The sequence below is a fragment of the Carettochelys insculpta genome, chromosome 2 (genome assembly GCF_033958435.1).
Source record: "Carettochelys insculpta isolate YL-2023 chromosome 2, ASM3395843v1, whole genome shotgun sequence".
NCBI lineage: Eukaryota > Metazoa > Chordata > Testudines > Carettochelyidae > Carettochelys > Carettochelys insculpta.
This window is the reverse complement of record NC_134138.1, coordinates 256403070-256419588: the sequence shown is the minus strand read 5'-3', so window position 1 is coordinate 256419588 and position 16519 is coordinate 256403070. Positions and strand designations below refer to the sequence as shown.

Sequence of the window (16519 nt, the reverse complement as noted above, 5' to 3'; positions counted from 1 at the left end):
GCCCAACAGAGAGGGGAGGAAAAAGGTGAAGAGCCTGCAGAGATACGCCCGACCAAGAGATGTGCTCAGCAAAGAATCAGTCCAGTTACACACTGTACATTTGATTTTACATTTAAGTGCTTGACTTTGCAGCCTAAATAACTTTCTTTTAATTTAGTCTTTTTGTGTGCAATGGTCTAGTTTTTAATTAAATAAAAAAAGGTAAAACCAAGTTTTATTGTGTGCAGCTTTAACCACCCCTCCATCTTCCATCATCATGAATCAGCTGTAGGGTCTGAACCTTCAGCACAGGTAATCTTGAAGTGCCATATTAACAGCATTGGCTGGCGTCCAGAGAAGGCTGGTTTTTTCCCTGAGAAGGGACTGGGTTGCTGGATCTACGGGATGGTTGGAGGGAACTCCAGTTCTCTCCCCTACCCCAGAAATAAGGGATGTTCCTGCCGATCTGTTACCCGAAAAGGATGATTGGCTGCTGGGACAGTTTGATAGATTTGGGAGTAGCTGATAGTCTGTCTCTCTCTTGTCCTCGCATGGGAGGTGGGAGAGTCCGTGCCTCATGATTTTCACCCCCCCTGGACTAGGGATGTGACAAAATAGAGAAACGGTTTGTAGGCAGAGAAGCCTAGTTCAGCTTTGCTCAGCTCCTCCTTCCTGTCTCTGCTTGACAACTGTGCAAGCTCCTCAATACACCGTGTGATTGTGCTGTAGCATGAAATTGGGCTGGGGAATCGTCAGTGAGTTTCGGTAGGTTGTCAGAATTTCCTGTGGTTTTATCTTGAGTGCAATATTAGTTTGGGTGAGCTGTCTTCATGAGTAAATAGGCTAGGGGGTAGGGGCAACAACTAGTGAGTTTCCCATTACAGTGAAGACCTACCATGAGGAACGTGTGGGAGGGTAATGGTGATTTTTAAAACTTTGTATGTCAGCTAAATCTGAATGGAATTTCATGGGACAGAAAAGACACTGTCTCCAAGGAGAAACCCATGCCAAACACCCAGACTTGCTACAAACAGCAGGCCGGTAAGAGGTTTCCAAAGGAAAAAAAAAAAAGGGAAATATCTTTAATGGAGAGTTTTAGGCAACCATTATGTAAAGAGTGCTACCACCTTCCTCTGTAATGATAGACTATAGCCCAACTTGTATTTTGCTCTTTAGCACTGAAGTGATGCAGTGGATAATGGTTGCAATGAGGTTGTCTCCTTGATGTCTATAAATTGCAGTTCATGCTTGTATTGGCTTCAGTTCCCATAGCCTTAATTCACTTTCACTTCCTCTACTTTATCCTTCTCTATGTCTAAACATAATTCATCTGAGAATGGAATTTAGTTTTAAGCACATGAAAAATATACTGATACATCTTCCAACTGAAGTCCCTGGGAATACTCATGTAAGTAAAGCTACTTGTGTTCAGACGCAGCCCCAAGTGTATTGGGCTGTCATAGCACATAACCGCTGAACAACTTTTAGAGAAGATTCCCAGGGACTGCATGAAATAAGCGTTTTGTAATAAATTAGGAATTTTACATTTATGGCCCCTTTAGATAGCTGTATTTTCGTCCTAAAATACAGTAGTCCCTCAGGATACGCGAGGGTTGCGTTCCATGCCACTCTTGTGTATCATGAATTTCGGGTAAGTTCAGGGAATGGGGGCTCGGGCAGTGGGTTGGTGCTGAAGGTTAAGCCTGCAATGGGTTAGGGCTGCAGCGTTGGCGGGGAGGTGGAGTTGAGCTGGGCATGCAGGGGTTAGAGCCAGGTCTGGAGGTGGGAGCAGGGTCTGCAGGGTGGTGGGTAGGGGAGTGGAGGACTGGAGCCCGAGACCTGTGTGGTGCTGTAGTGCGCTGGGGGCTGGGAGCCCTGTGCGCAGGTTGGTGCTGAGCTGGGGCCATGGGGGATGCGGGGCATTGATCCTGGGAGGAGGAAGGGGGTTTTATCTCCCTAGCTGCCTGCAGCAGTGGGCATCTAGTGGGGTTAAAACTCTTCTCCCTGTGTTCCCAGAGTGGTGCCACTGTTAGCTTGACCATTCTGGGAAGGGGGTTTTAGCCTGCCTGGCTGCGTGCAGCAGCAGGCAGCTAGGTGAGCTAAAAGCCTTCCCCCTACTGTCCCAGAGTGGTGCCTAGCTCTGTTCTGCAAAGGTAGGGGGAAGGAGCTCTTAGCATGCCTAGCCACCTGCAGCTGCAGGAAGCTCGGCAGGCTGACAGCCCAGCAGCTTCACGTTGCGTGAAACTCACATTAAAGCGAGTTTCACTCAAGCTGAATACAGGTAAAGCAAGGGTTTACTGTATTAGACATTTTTTTTGAAAAAAGTTTTATAGCATACTCTTTGCTAGCGCAGATTAGACGTTTGTCTTTGGTAAAAGCTTGCAATTCTTGTGCACTATAGAAATCTAATGACTAACCCAGTGTTTTTTCACTGTGGTTTAAGATAGTCAAGCTGAGATTTAGACTCTGGCTTTTCCATTCCCTCTCACTCGTGAAATAATGTGCTGGCATCTTTCAGTCACCCAGAAAGGGTTTCATCCAGTATTTCATGCTGATGACCAAATATTTTCCCTCAGTTTAGAATTTCTTGTCCACTGGAACATGTTCAGTCACACTCGCAATTTATGTTACACTCCGCTTCTTCCTCCCTCCTTCATGTACACTGGGAATGTAAACTGAATGCTGTTTTGGGGCTTATGGAGTGACAAACTCAAGACTAGTCCTAAACTCACTGAACAAGTGGCCTAGGAAGTCACGTGGTGGGACAAAGTGCTTTTGGTTTGTTCCACAAGACCCTTGATCTTAAATAGAAGCTGTTCTCATGTTCCAAGAGGTTTTATTCGGCTTTTTATTTTTGGTTAATCCCTTCCTCACAGGAAGGTTCAGTTTTTATTTGAGAAATTTTAACTCTTATTCCACAAAAATGTCTAAATCAATAAATTGCAGCTACAATCAGATTATGCTTCATCTCATGTGGCTGGCTCTTATTAATAGATGGTTTTATGGCTATTTATCTGCAGGCCAGATTGAAGAAGAAGCTGTTAAGAAATACGCTTACCTCAACATTGTGGGTATGGTTGGGTCTATAGATAATGACTTCTGTGGGACTGATATGACTATCGGTACTGACTCGGCCTTGCACAGAATTATTGAGGTTGTGGATGCCATCATGACTACTGCTCAAAGGTAACGGGATACATGGGGGGCTACATGAGATTTTAAAACGACAAGTATATGTTAGGTTTCCCCAATGGTAAAATCAGTCATTTTTATGATTGTCAAGCATGTTATATGTATGAGCCAATGTGATCTAAAGTTCTTAGACTTCATAGACCCAGAATTATATTGCTAGTTTGTGATTGCTAGAGGGAATTGGGGTGAGGATATCCTGACAAATGAAGAATTCATGGACAGGGATTTTTAACACTTTTTCATACCTCAGCCAAATCTGAATGGAATTTCATAGGACAAAAAAGACACTCTGTCTGCAAGGGGAATTTTGTACCTGTGTTTTTAAATATAATCCTTCTATCTTGCCAGCTAGATTGAATTGTGCAAATATATGTTTATGTACCTTGTTTTAATTGTGACTTTCTAATTAAAATAGGGATGATAGTGAAAGAAAGAGGCTTATAACTTCTGGGAGAGTGCAATGTAATCTGGGCAATTACTGTCTGATGGTGACCTCCATTCTAAAATGCAGCAATACCTTATTTCAGTCCTGAGGCATTCTTGCTGACAGGGTACCAGTAAGGCTGCTCTCCATGTGTCCATCACCTTACTAATATTCATTGTCACAAAACTTTAAGGCTACGTCTACACGTGCAGCCAACATCGAAATAGTCTATTTCGATGAATAACGTCTACACGTCCTCCAGGGCCGGCAACGTCGATGTTCAACTTCGACGTTGCTCAGCCCAACATCGAAATAGGCGCAGCGAGGGAACGTCTACACGTCAAAGTAGCACACATCGAAATAGGGATGCCAGGCACAGCTGCAGACAGGGTCACAGGGCGGACTCAACAGCCAGCCGCTCCCTTAAAGGGCCCCTCCCAGACACAGTTGCACTAAACAACACAAGATCCACAGAGCTGACAACTGGTTGCAGACCCTGTGCCTGCAGCATAGATCCCCAGCTGCCGCAGAAGCAGCCAGGAGCCCTGGGCTAAGGGCTGCTGCCCACGGTGACCATAGAGCCCCGCAGGGGCTGGAGAGAGAGCATCTCTCAACCCCCCAGCTGATGGCCGCCATGGAGGACCCAGCAATTTCGACGTTGCGGGACGCGGATCGTCTACACGGTCCCTACTTCGACGTTGAACGTCGAAGTAGGGCGCTATTCCTATTTCCTCATGAGGTTAGCGACTTCGACGTCTCGCCGCCTAACGTCGAAGTTGGTGCCGCTACTTCGAAGTAGCGTGCACGTGTAGACGCAGCTTAAGAGTGAAAGACACTCCAACAGAAAACAGCACTAAGGCCACCTATGCGCTCGTTCCTTCCATCTTCAGCAGAGAGTTGCAGGTGATTCTCTGCACAAGGATGACAGTCATCTGAAGGAATCTGGAAGTCTGGAAAAGGCTTTTCTGAATTTGGGTCTTTCAATGGCAATAACGTTGATCTCTTTTGTCGTTTTTTTAGCCATCAGAGGACCTTTGTCCTAGAAGTTATGGGAAGACACTGTGGGTATGTACTGTTCTCACAGTTGGTGTCTAGTGAATTGTAATTGTAAAAGCCATAAGATTAGATGTTTAATTGTCTTTTTTTGTTTTGGGTTTTTTTGTGTGTGCTTACTAGGTATCTAGCTCTTGTTAGTGCATTAGCTTGTGGTTCGGATTGGGTATTTATTCCAGAATACCCCCCAGAAGAAGGATGGGAGGAACAGATGTGTGTCAAGCTTTCCGAGGTAATCTCTTACTGCATCTTGAACATTCTGTGTCCCCTGCCCCCCACCACCATAATGCTCATACCTGAAAAGAGGTGCCTAGCAACATATATGAAATGGGTCACATCTTGTCAACTAAGATTCAATGAAATTTTTGCAGTTGATTGCACTGATGGAATTATTTGGTCCTAAATGCCTCTAATTAGAGCCCTGTGGAGATGCAAAATTGGTGTCCACATCTACAAAAATGATCTGCGGATATCTGCATCCATATGTACAGATGTGGATACCCATGGATATAAAGCATATATTTGCAAATTTGCAGGGTTATAGACACAACATTTGTGTCTGTATCTGCAGAAATAAGTTGCACATTTAGGCATCCAAATCAGTGGACATGGATATCTGTAGATATAAAGTGGTTGTCCATGGATTTTCAGGGCTCTGCCTATTCCTACATTCTCCACTTGTTTGGAGCACAGGGAGATTCCCGCTAGGGCTGCCCAAGCTTCCATGAACATAGCCTTACTGGGTCTGTTGCCTGGTTTGTCATCTTTGTTCTTGGTGTCTTATGTAAAACATTTCATGTTACCCCAGGAAACTTTTATACACCTGTGTTATTTCAAAAGTATTAATATAATCTAGCATAAAAGCAGAATTATGCAAGTACTTTCAAACATGCAGTAACACAGGCATATTAGCACATGGAAAGCAGAGACTACAACACTTAGATAAGTAAGAGAACACTCTCATCTCTTCGAATTTGCCCATTTTGCCAGCAGAACATTTTTGAAGGGAAGACATTTCCAGCAGTTATCTTGTCTCTTTAGTGGTACCAAAAGCGTATGAGGCAGGTTAACTCTGAAATCTTGAAAGGACTTCTTCCACAAGGCTTGCACTAGTTAAGCATGAAAAGTGCCAGATTAAGTATGTTAATAATAATAGGAATCTAATTCTTGTTGGTCTCCCAATGCGTGTTTACTTCCAGTGTGCATGTCTGGAAGTGAAATATCTTCAGGCTATGAAGCAGTGTTGAGTTTTATGCCCTATACAGCACAACACACTTCAACAACACTAAGGGCAGGTCTTCACTATAGCAGAAGGTCGAATTAAGATATCAATTCTAGCTATGTAGCTATAGTCAACATACTTTAATTTGGGCTTCCGAGCCAGCTCCACTAAGGGCTTCCCTTACTCCTGACATGGGGCCAGGAGTATTGGTGCTGATGCAGGTGCCCTGTATGTTTGATTTAGAGCATCCCTATTAGGCTCACTAAATTCAACTCCAGAAGATCAACCATGGCAGGGTCAATCTTCCCTGGAGTGAAGATGTACCCTCAACTAATAATGAGGGATATACAGTAACATCTCTGAGTTACAAACTGACAAGTGAACCACACACTTCATTTGGAACTGGAAAAGCATAATCAACTAGCAGCAGACAAAAATACAGTACAATATTATGTTAAAGGAAATCCCTAAACAGTAAAGGGAAAGATTAAGAAAGGTTGCAAATTAAAGGAACTCTTTCTGAGCTTGTTTCATTTAAATTGGGATGGTTAAAAGCAGCATATTTCTTTTGCATAGTAAAGTGCCAAAAGCATATTAAGACAGTTCAGCTGTAAATGGTTGAAAGAACCACCATAATGTTTTGTTCAGAGTTATGAACAGCGTCCATTTTGAAGGTGTTCATAACTGTGAGATTCTACTGTGTATATAGATGTCCTTCTCCCCTTTTTGATTGTATTTGTTGAGCTACAGGTATCTTGGGAAAATTATCCAAAGGAAAAGATTCTAGTCACTCGAGTGTGATACTTAGTAGTTTGCTTTCAAAACTCTTTCTGTAATGGTGTACCTTGTTTCAGGCCTTTTTTCAGTGTCCAATGTTTTCCTCTCATAGAACCGTGCACGAAAGAAGAGGCTGAATATCATAATTGTGGCAGAAGGTGCCATTGATTGTCACAACAAACCTATAACTTCTGAACAGGTTAAGAATGTAAGTATCGAACCGCTTTGCAATGCAGTTTCTGCCATGGCTATAAGTTAATGTAGTTCCCTTTTCGCTGCCAAAAGTAGATTTTTTTCACAGGCATTCTGGTAAGACAGCCTCTCACAGTACTTGCCAGTTGCAGTTTTATGATTGTGCTTGAGGGACTTAATTCAGAGCCCACTGAGGTAAACCGTGTGCTGGGCCATTCAGCTGGCAAGTTCCTGGATTGAAAAGATGCCCTCCTGGGCTCCTCCCCTGAGCATACCTCCCCCTTTGGGGCAGCTCCTGGAATCTCCCAGCAGCTCCTTCCCAATCACCACACCCCCCCCCCCGGCATCTCTTCCTGTGGTCCTCCCACAGGTTTGGGGTGGGGCAGCTAATTGCAGAGCCAAAAAGAGGGGTGCAACCTACTCTGAATTAGAGGACAGTCAATGAAGTGCTATTTTTAGCAACTTGATAGCTGGGGGAGCTGCTTATTAAATCTGTCTCAAGTACTTATTATAAGATGGTATTTGATGGTCTTAGAGGAAATTAAAGTGACAGGCTGTCAGATTCCTGGTGGACTAACGATGCCCTCATGGTTACAATTTACGGATAAAAGAAACATTTGGGGAAATCTCACCAAGGACAAGGATTAAATGGGCAGTGGAAGTGGAAATATTCTCTCCTACTTGGAAATGGCCCTTTTTGGAAGCAAGTTTTGAAACATATTGATTGACAGGATGGTGTGGGGAAACTTGAGCTGAAGTTTCCATGTTTCACCTGTTCTGTAATTACAGCACTTCTTTCTGTGTAGCTGTGTGTCCAGCACTGGTCAGGAACGCTCTAATAATGCAATACTCCTTTATTAATAGAGAATTGTAAAAAGTACAAATTAGTTGCACTGATTTCAGTGTTTAAGTAAAAGTGTGGGAAAATAGTTGTTGCATGTCTTGTTATTTAAAGAGGAAAACATGACTTGCTTGTTACCCAGACTTCAGTCTGTTAAACTGTTCAGGAACCATAAATAACAGGAATGTAACACTTGTGGAGAGTGGATGAGGTGTCCATACATCTCATTGCTGGCCTTGTAGGAGAAGGGAAAGTGGGCAATACTTATTTCTGTTTGTTTACGTCCTAATCTTATACTGTAGCAGAGGAGATTTTGATGAATGATCCTACCGTAAAGAGGCTGGATTTGTTCTTTACTGATGAATAAATGGACTGGAAAGAAAAGGAAGCTGGAGGCAGTAAATAACTGCATATGTTTTTCTTTTGTCTCTCTTTATGTATTCTTAGTAATAAAACTCTCTTATTCTCTGTGATTTTTCCTGATAAAACACCAGGCTATTAAACTGCACAATTTTTGTTGTTATCAAGAGGGATAAAAACCAATATTTAATTTAGTGGAGCCCAAAGTTTCTGGAACAAATTGTTACATCTCCTTTTGTTTATGGGCATCAGCCAAAGGCAATGAATCAGAAAATCTATATAAGGCTAAATGCTTTCACTGTGGGTTTAATTGCATAGTTACGCCAGGATAGTTAGTACTATGTATTTATAAGATGGCTATAAAGAAACCCTATTGCAGTATCTTATTTTTTCCAGACTTCTAATTGTGATGATTAAATCTTTTTATAAGATAAAGGAAACCATATATTTTCTGGGGTTTTTTTTGTTTTTTTTAAGGTGGTCATTTGTTACTAAATAAATGATAGCAGTATGCTTCTCTCTAATTAAAGTACTATAGCCAAAGCAACTTCATCACCACTATTAAACTGAACAATCCTTTCTTCACAGTGAAAGTCTGGAGATGAATTTTTCCTAACTAGGCATAAAGAAACTTAGGTAAATTCCTTAGTTGTGTCACCACTGTTGATGCTTGTAGTATTCCAAATATGTGCACATTATAAAACTGCAGTAGTGATGCTGGTATTTTATATTTCTCACTTACACTTTAAAATTCTTTGCAGCTTGTAGTTCAGCAGCTGGGATTTGATACCCGTGTGACTATCTTGGGTCATGTTCAAAGAGGAGGTACTCCATCAGCTTTTGATAGAATTTTGGTGAGTGACCGTATGGTGAGGACTTTCATCTGTCTGCAAACCCTGGAAGAGGGCATGTTGCAACAGTAGTAGCAGTGAGCTTACATTTATGCTTGCTTTTTCATTCAAGTTTTGAATTATTTGCAAAAATTAGTTATATCCCACAATACTTTTTTGAAGTAGGCAAATGTAATTATTGTCCCCAACTCAAGCAACAGAGAAGTAAGGTGGTTTGTCTAATGGAGGAATCAGTACCTTTTGGCACGCAGCCCATCAGGGTAGTCTGCTGGCTGGCTGCGACATACTCTGTTTACACTGACTGTGTGCAGGGGTGCCCCTGCCCCCACAGCCCCCAGTGGTGGCTATTCACTGTTCCTGGCCAACGGGAGCTTCAGGAAGCTGTGCAGGCTGCAGGATGTTGCTCGCCACAGCTCCCATTGGCCAGGAATGGTGAACTGCTGCCCTTGGGAGCTGCGGCAGTCTGTGCCTGGGATGGTCAGTGTAAACAATATTATCTCATGGCCCACCAGCTGATTACTCTGATGGGTTATGTGCCAAGGGTTGGTGTTCAAGTCATAGAGAAACTGTGGCAGAGCCAGATTTAGTGGTTAGTAACTACTGGCTCGTAACTCTTTGCTGCCTCTCTATAGGGATATTTAATCAACAATCTGAGAATCACATCAAATCCAAAATCAATCAAGTGAGATCAATGCTTATGCACGTAAATGCCATCTTCTAGTCTACTGTTCTAGGTATCACTGTAAATAGACTGAAAAATAACAAATAAAACCCACAAGGAGTTAAACAGAAGTATTAAGTACAGCAGATCCCTATATATTGTACATTCATATTAAGCACCTAGAATTGGGGTGATTATAAGACCTTGTGTCCGTTGGAAAGTGTTGGCTGGTACAGCCATATCAGCATAGCCATACAGACAAACTCTCCTAACAGACACAGTTTATATATTTAAAAAAAAATAAAGTGCTCTATCTAGCATAATTTATACCAGTTCCCAAATGAAATAAGTTGTTCTGGTAAAATAATATTTTTATGAGCATAAGCTACACTAGTGATATTGCTGGTATATAAATGCCACAAAAACAATCTCACTCCAAAGCAGCATTACTGTACTGGCCCAAAGTTACACCTGATTTTTGACTGCCTTTGCTACTCATTCTTTCAGTGCTACATATCAAAGTCATTAACCTAAATTAATGAAAGATACAGTTTGAGGATTTGCAGAGAACATGCATGTATCCAGACACTTCCTGTGGATATGTGCTGTATAAGGGGGCTATACGAGTAGGTGGATAGATTTAGAAAGGAATGACCTTCATTGCAATGCATTTATTAATCATATTTACTAGTGATCCTATTTCCTTTGGAAGAGCTCTGATCAAAACCTGACTATGCAGTGTGCTTTGTAAGTCAGCTGTGAGAGCAGGCTGTCTTATGAGTCACAGTACATTAAACATAACCATCTATCATCAATTATCAAAGAGTAATTGTTTTTACTATACAAAGAGGAATCTTGTGTACTTCCCTGTTTCTGTGGTGGGAGCCAACTAACTTACTTCTTTTTAATACTGAGCATGTCCCCAGATACATGGAGAAAGATGTCTCTTTTATTTTCAGGCAAGCCGTATGGGCGTGGAAGCTGTTCTGGCCCTTCTAGAGGCTACACCAGATACTCCTGCTTGTGTTGTGTCCTTGTCTGGGAACCAAGCTGTCCGTCTGCCTTTAATGGAGTGTGTGCAGATGGTGAGTTCCGGGAGAAGAGCCAGTTTACACTTATTCATTAACTATAGCAAAGTGCTTGGACAATCAATGGTCTGTTATTAGAACATGTGAATGGAACACTTAACTGTGTTTGGTACTACTGACCTCTTATGTCTCTGCTGTGTGTAATTACTGTGCACTTGTGCTAGTGATAATAATTGTCACATGCAGTCCGACAAAGAAACATTGCTGCTTTTTTTCAGATTTGGAAACCAGTAATGTTTTTCAATTTCATCCATTGTATCCCCTTTATATAAATCTGGTTTCCGTCTCCAAAATTATTCAATTTAAATTTAAAACAATTTCTCCTTCGGTCTTCCCTCTCCCATTCTCAAATCTGTTTGTCCTTTACAGAAATATTTAGAAAAGTACTGAAAATGCCATTGTGATGCAGGTCACAATAGACAACAAATCAAACATCAGATTCTCCTATTTATGTTACAGATAGCAGTGCTGTTTCAGAAAAGATTCATTTACAGGACAGTCCTTAGATTACTAACCTATTTTTTCCTTGACTTTTAAGACTCAAGAAGTACAGAAAGCAATGGATGAAAGAAAGTTCTGTGAGGCTGTGAGACTTCGTGGAAGGTACACCACATCAAGTCAAACCCATCTACCTGCTTTAGGAGATACTGAACTGCTTTGCCTTTCTGCTCATGTAATGTGGGAGGCTGGGGAACCTCAGGGATTATTCTGCATAACTATCCATTCCTCTTCCTCTGGCACTTCAGCTCAACTCTGCTGAAGCACAGGCCAGAGTTCCTTCTCTACAGGATTTTTCAGAAAGCCTTCATAGAGTTGAACATTGGGGCTTCAGTGTGTAAAACCTTGAAAAAATGATGGTTGTATTCCCCAATCAGTTTCAAAGAGAGAGCACCCCATTTTCTTAGCAAACATTTAATGTACACAAAACACACTGTCAGCAGGGTTAAATTTTTTTAAATAGTATTGGAATTACAATGAAGAACTTCTAAGAAAAGCTCTGAGAGAGTAAATCTGCTGGTGCTCCTTATACAGACGTTTTCCCTCTTCTTTCTGGTATGAACTTTCAGATACAAGATTTCAGCCTAATATTTTGTTCGTTAGCAAGCAAAGCCAAACATGTTCAGCTCTGATCTTCTGTCAGGGATTGTTTTGCGGTCTTTATGGTGTGAACATAGTTTGTTGCATGTATCATGTGGACTCTTTAGAGCATGAGAAAGGGCAGCATCTCAGCACCCAGAGAATCCAGGGATCTCCTCAGCCAGCAGGGGTGCAGCCCTCAGCTGAATGGTCCTCTTAGTTTTTGGTGAAGCAATATCTGGTATCCAGAGTGGCACAGGGATTGAGACTGTCCACATGGGAGAGTCATTGCTTGGTCCTGTGTCAATCAGCCACTGAGTTCACAGGGATGTCTCTAACTCCTATACTTACAACCTTCCCCACCTTGCACTTTGATTGTCTCAGTTCCCACAGGGTGACTAGAATGTGACTTACCCAGTGGGTTGCCTGGAATAAGAACTTCCCATGGAGCCTCCAAACCAGCTACTGAGCATGTTAGTTTAACTCCCACATTCTGTTACACATTTTCTATGCCCTAGCTGAGTTGCCCTGCCCTGCTCTCTCCATATGTGCAGAGATGCAAACTATCTCATCAAGAGCTGTGTCTCTTCTCCATGGCTTCTCTTCCCCTCCTAAGTGAAACAAAGTCAAATGCTGCAGTACAAGGCATGTAGGGTGCATTAGCACTGGCTATTTTATTTTAAATGCAGATGATTATGCTTCCAATAACACTAGTGGAAGGAGTTGCAGAGGAGTAATCTAGAAAGGACAGCCATAAAGGTTTATATTTGTGTAATTTTCAAAATAATTAGCTGCAGTTTGCTTTAAGACTCTGAATAGACTGATCCTGACATAAGTCTACAATTAGATGGGAAGGAGTCAAGACAATTGTCTGAGATAACTGATAAAGCAAGGCGCAATTCCAGAAGACCCTTTGGGATTATTCCCCAATGTGCTGGTCATGCCACTGACAACCATAATCTTGCTCCCTGGAGCTCCCTAGCACTCTGTTGTGCTTGATTATTTTGATATTCAGCGTGAGGCCAAGATTCTCGTATGCTAGTTCTTCCCAGTTGTCCAGCTCGATGTCTACCTCTCTGAGGTCTCTCTTGCAGACATCTTTGTAGCGCAACCGGGGGCGTCTGGGAGGTCTTTTGCCAGAGGCTAGCTCACCATACAGGATGTCTTTTGGAATCCTTCCATCGTTCATCCTGTGGACGTGGCCAAGCCAGCGGAGTCGATGCTGCCTGAGGATAATATCTGTGAAGATGAAACTGCGGCTCTTCAACATAAATGTGAAGAGTGTCTTCTTGTACGGATGCAAGACCTGGCATTCTAAAAAGTCTTCAAATCACAAGCTACTGACATTCATAAACTGATGCCTAAGGTACGTCCTTAAGATCAAATGGCAAGACTTTGTTGCAAATAAGGAGCTTTGGAACAGAGCAGATAAGAACCCACTTGATCGATGTTCATATCAAGAGAAAGAAAGTGGGGATGGCTAACCTGCACTCTCAGAAAACCATCATCCAGCATAGTCTGTCAAGCTCTCAAATGGAACCTGCAAGGAAAACGCAAAAGAGGAAGACCTCAGACAACGTGGAGAAGATCTACTAAGACTAAAGGACAAGAACTGGGCTACGCCTGGTTTTGTGTCAAGATAGAGTGAAGTGCAGGAGACTTGTAGATGACCGGTGTTCCATCTGGAGTAGAATAGTTTTAGTCAATGCCATTTTAGAAAGGACCTTGTCTGATACTAGCAGGTAGTCAGAATAATAATATTCAGCTTTCTAAATCACCTCTACGAAATCAGAACTCTGGAATCTATAATGTGTGTGTTTTCTGCTTGGAATGCACAGCACCAAATTTAGCAATTTGTCACTATCTGCTTGGATAGGAATATATATTAATCCTTATTAGTCACAAAAACACACATTTACTTTCAAAGAATTCAAAACTACATAATGAAAACCCTTATTCTTCTTTCTTTAGGAGCTTTGAAAATAACCTTAACACGTACAAATTATTGTCTCACAGAAGACCAGATGCAGAACCTCCAAAGGTAAGTTAAGTAGTTTAAATAATTAAATGAGTCATTTTGGTTTTTTCTCTGTACTGAGCAGAATAATTTTTGTCTGGAGTGTTTTAGGAAATAAATCTTGACAATATTTTCCATTTGGAATTTAAAAACTGTTTGTTAAAATTATCTTGTACTATAATTAGTACAATTAAAATAAGAAATTTAATGGAAAAACAAGTTTGGTAAGACACACTTTGATTTTTTCCTCATAAAATTGGTATAGAATAACATTCTTTTAAAACCAAGTAAGATTCTTGTTAGGAAAGTCCTTTCTAAGAAACATAGCTCTCATGGAAATATCTATGTTGTCTTTTGCTGTGTAGCTATGTATTAGTGCCTCCTAATTGTGCTTCTCTGTAGCTGCATAATTGCAAAAGCAAAGTGCTCATTCTTAAAGGAACCTGAAAGTCTTGGTGGAAGGGGAAAGGATGTTGGGTAATAGGATTTCTCATCTTAATATCCAACCAGTAAAACACCTTGTGAGATGTCAGTGTCAGTGGCTAGAAGGGTGGAGTCAGCAATCAGCAGCTGCCTGGGCCATGTGGACCTGATGTAACCACTCATTATGCATAGATTAGTGATAAAGTAACCCCAATTCTCCTCTGTTTTGTGAATTGTTTATATACCAGTGTTGATTATACCATTGTATGAGTATATTCATTACTAGGAAGCATTTACCAAACAGTGAACAGATTTCAGCCTGTGGGTTATTCACATTTTGACTATACTGTTCTCATTACTCATGATTTGGGGTATGGGATAAATGAAATGTTCTTGTTTCTTCTTGCTGATTGGAAAAGTAAGTGTGTGTGTGTACATATACATGTGTGTATACATGTATGTATGCACACATATGTATTTTGTGGAAGAAAAGATGTGAATAACACTTTTTGAGTATGACATTAAAAAATAATCGTGTTAAAATTAGGGAAAATTCACAGCCATGCCTGGGGGCCTCCCAGAAATGTTGTGAACAGTTAATATCATGACCTCCCTACGTAGTACAAATAGAACATGAATCAGAAGCTTAACCTTGTTAATTTACAAAAACAACAAGGAGTCCTTGGGCACCTGAAAGACTAATAGATTTATCTGGGCATAAGCTTTTATGGGCAAAACCCCATTTTTTTCAGATGCATGCCCAAAAGGGGTTTTTGCCCACAAAAGGTTATGCACAAACAAAGCATGCTATTTTAGTTTGCAGAAATATTTCCACGTCCCATATTTAGTTATTTAGCTAGCTCTGGGCTGTTCTCCTATAAATACTTGTGAGCTTATTACTACTACTTGCAATGTTAATTTAAGTTTTGGGCTTCTGTTTCCCTCACAGGAGTGGTTAATAGTGTATGTAAGCTACTCATGTGGTGCTCTGTCTCCCTGTAGTGGTAGTTGGGCCAAAGAGGTTGGCTACAGCCCAAGCTAACAGAGGTGAGACTTTTTGCTTAGGCAGTAGAGGCTCTGCATTTAGAGCCAGGGGTCCCAGGTTTAAATCTTATGGCTGAGGACCCACACCTTGGTTTTGTGTTTATAAATGCAGCTGTAGACTACCAAATAATGGCATCACCTGCAGACACCAAGTAAGGTACTCTGCATAGATGCCTTAAGATCTTCAGCATGTGGGCCAAGATTGTCCATGAATCTTTGAGCTCTGTATCAATGGATGACTGTGTCAGCCCTTCTATCATTTAAATTTTCTGTCAGATATGAGGTTTTCGATCACATATGCTCTGCAGGTCTCAGAGCTATGGTGATGTCACATCTGTTTTTCTTCCTATGTAAAAGGACTCTGACACTTAGTGCTGCTACGTTTGTAGTTGTGCGTCCTTTCTATTCCTTTTCCACTGAATTGGGTTTAGTGGCTTGTTAGGTGTTTCTTCAGAGAAAGCTATGCATTTTATTTGTAAGTTTGATTTGATCACAGGTATCTTTATTTTATAAAAAGAAAATCCTCAGACTCTGGAAGAATGGAATTACGAGAGTATATATACTTTCTGGCTTTGATTTATTGTCATTGTCAGCTACTGGTTAAGAGTTTACACATGCATACGAAATATGTGGAGATCTGTATAAAGAAACTGAGAACGTATGGCAACATGCAGATGGATAAAACCAGGAAGCGCTTATGCTTTAAAGGAAAAAAAGGAAATATAAAGTTTAGATTTAAATTTTAAAACTAGAAACAAAATTGTAGGGGGAAAATAAAAAGCAGGGAAGATAACTCTGTAGGCCTAAACACGAGCCTAAATTAGGTTCAAAAATGCATAATCTGCTGTTTAAATAAGTGGTCTGATTTTTCAAGAGTGCCAAGCACTTAGCAGATCTGATTGTAATGGAAAAAGACGGATGATAAGGTTTGAAAAAAATCAGGCCATTTTATGTAAGTACCTAAATATAGGAGTTTAGCTTTTGGTTAATTTTTTTTTAAAAAGTCTTGGTTATAGTCTTGATGTGCATGGCATTAGTGGGTGCTTGCAATTCTTAGCAACTTGTAGGATTTGGTAAAACAAAAGTTTTTGATTTTGTTTTGTAAGCATTAAGAGATTTTGGCTGGGTCTACCCGGCGCTCTGCCCAGCACTGCTGCCTGCAGAGCTATACAAAACGAGCTTCTCGGAATTGCAAGTGGCGTGCTATTTGCGTACTCCCAAAGCTCAATACCATAGTCCCGTGATAGTTCGGCGGCGGCGCCAGAAGAGGGTGCCAGCACTGCAGAGGTCATGTGGCCATACCCCTGGCAGCTAAATT

The 16519-nt window shown here is 41.3% G+C and overlaps 1 protein-coding gene across 5 annotated transcripts in view; it reads left to right on the top strand.

Moving 5' to 3' along the window:
• The window catches only part of PFKP (phosphofructokinase, platelet), an 81716-nt gene that overhangs the window by 36551 nt on the left and 28646 nt on the right, over nt 1-16519 (top strand). For all 5 annotated transcript variants that reach the window (XM_074985017.1, XM_074985016.1, XM_074985014.1 and 2 more), the window contains exons 5-12: nt 3000-3165; nt 4616-4660; nt 4772-4880; nt 6760-6855; nt 8802-8894; nt 10512-10637; nt 11179-11243; nt 13689-13758. In XM_074985017.1, coding sequence (XP_074841118.1) covers nt 3000-3165; nt 4616-4660; nt 4772-4880; nt 6760-6855; nt 8802-8894; nt 10512-10637; nt 11179-11243; nt 13689-13758 — 770 coding nt within the window. The remainder of the gene's footprint in view (nt 1-2999; nt 3166-4615; nt 4661-4771; nt 4881-6759; nt 6856-8801; nt 8895-10511; nt 10638-11178; nt 11244-13688; nt 13759-16519) is intronic.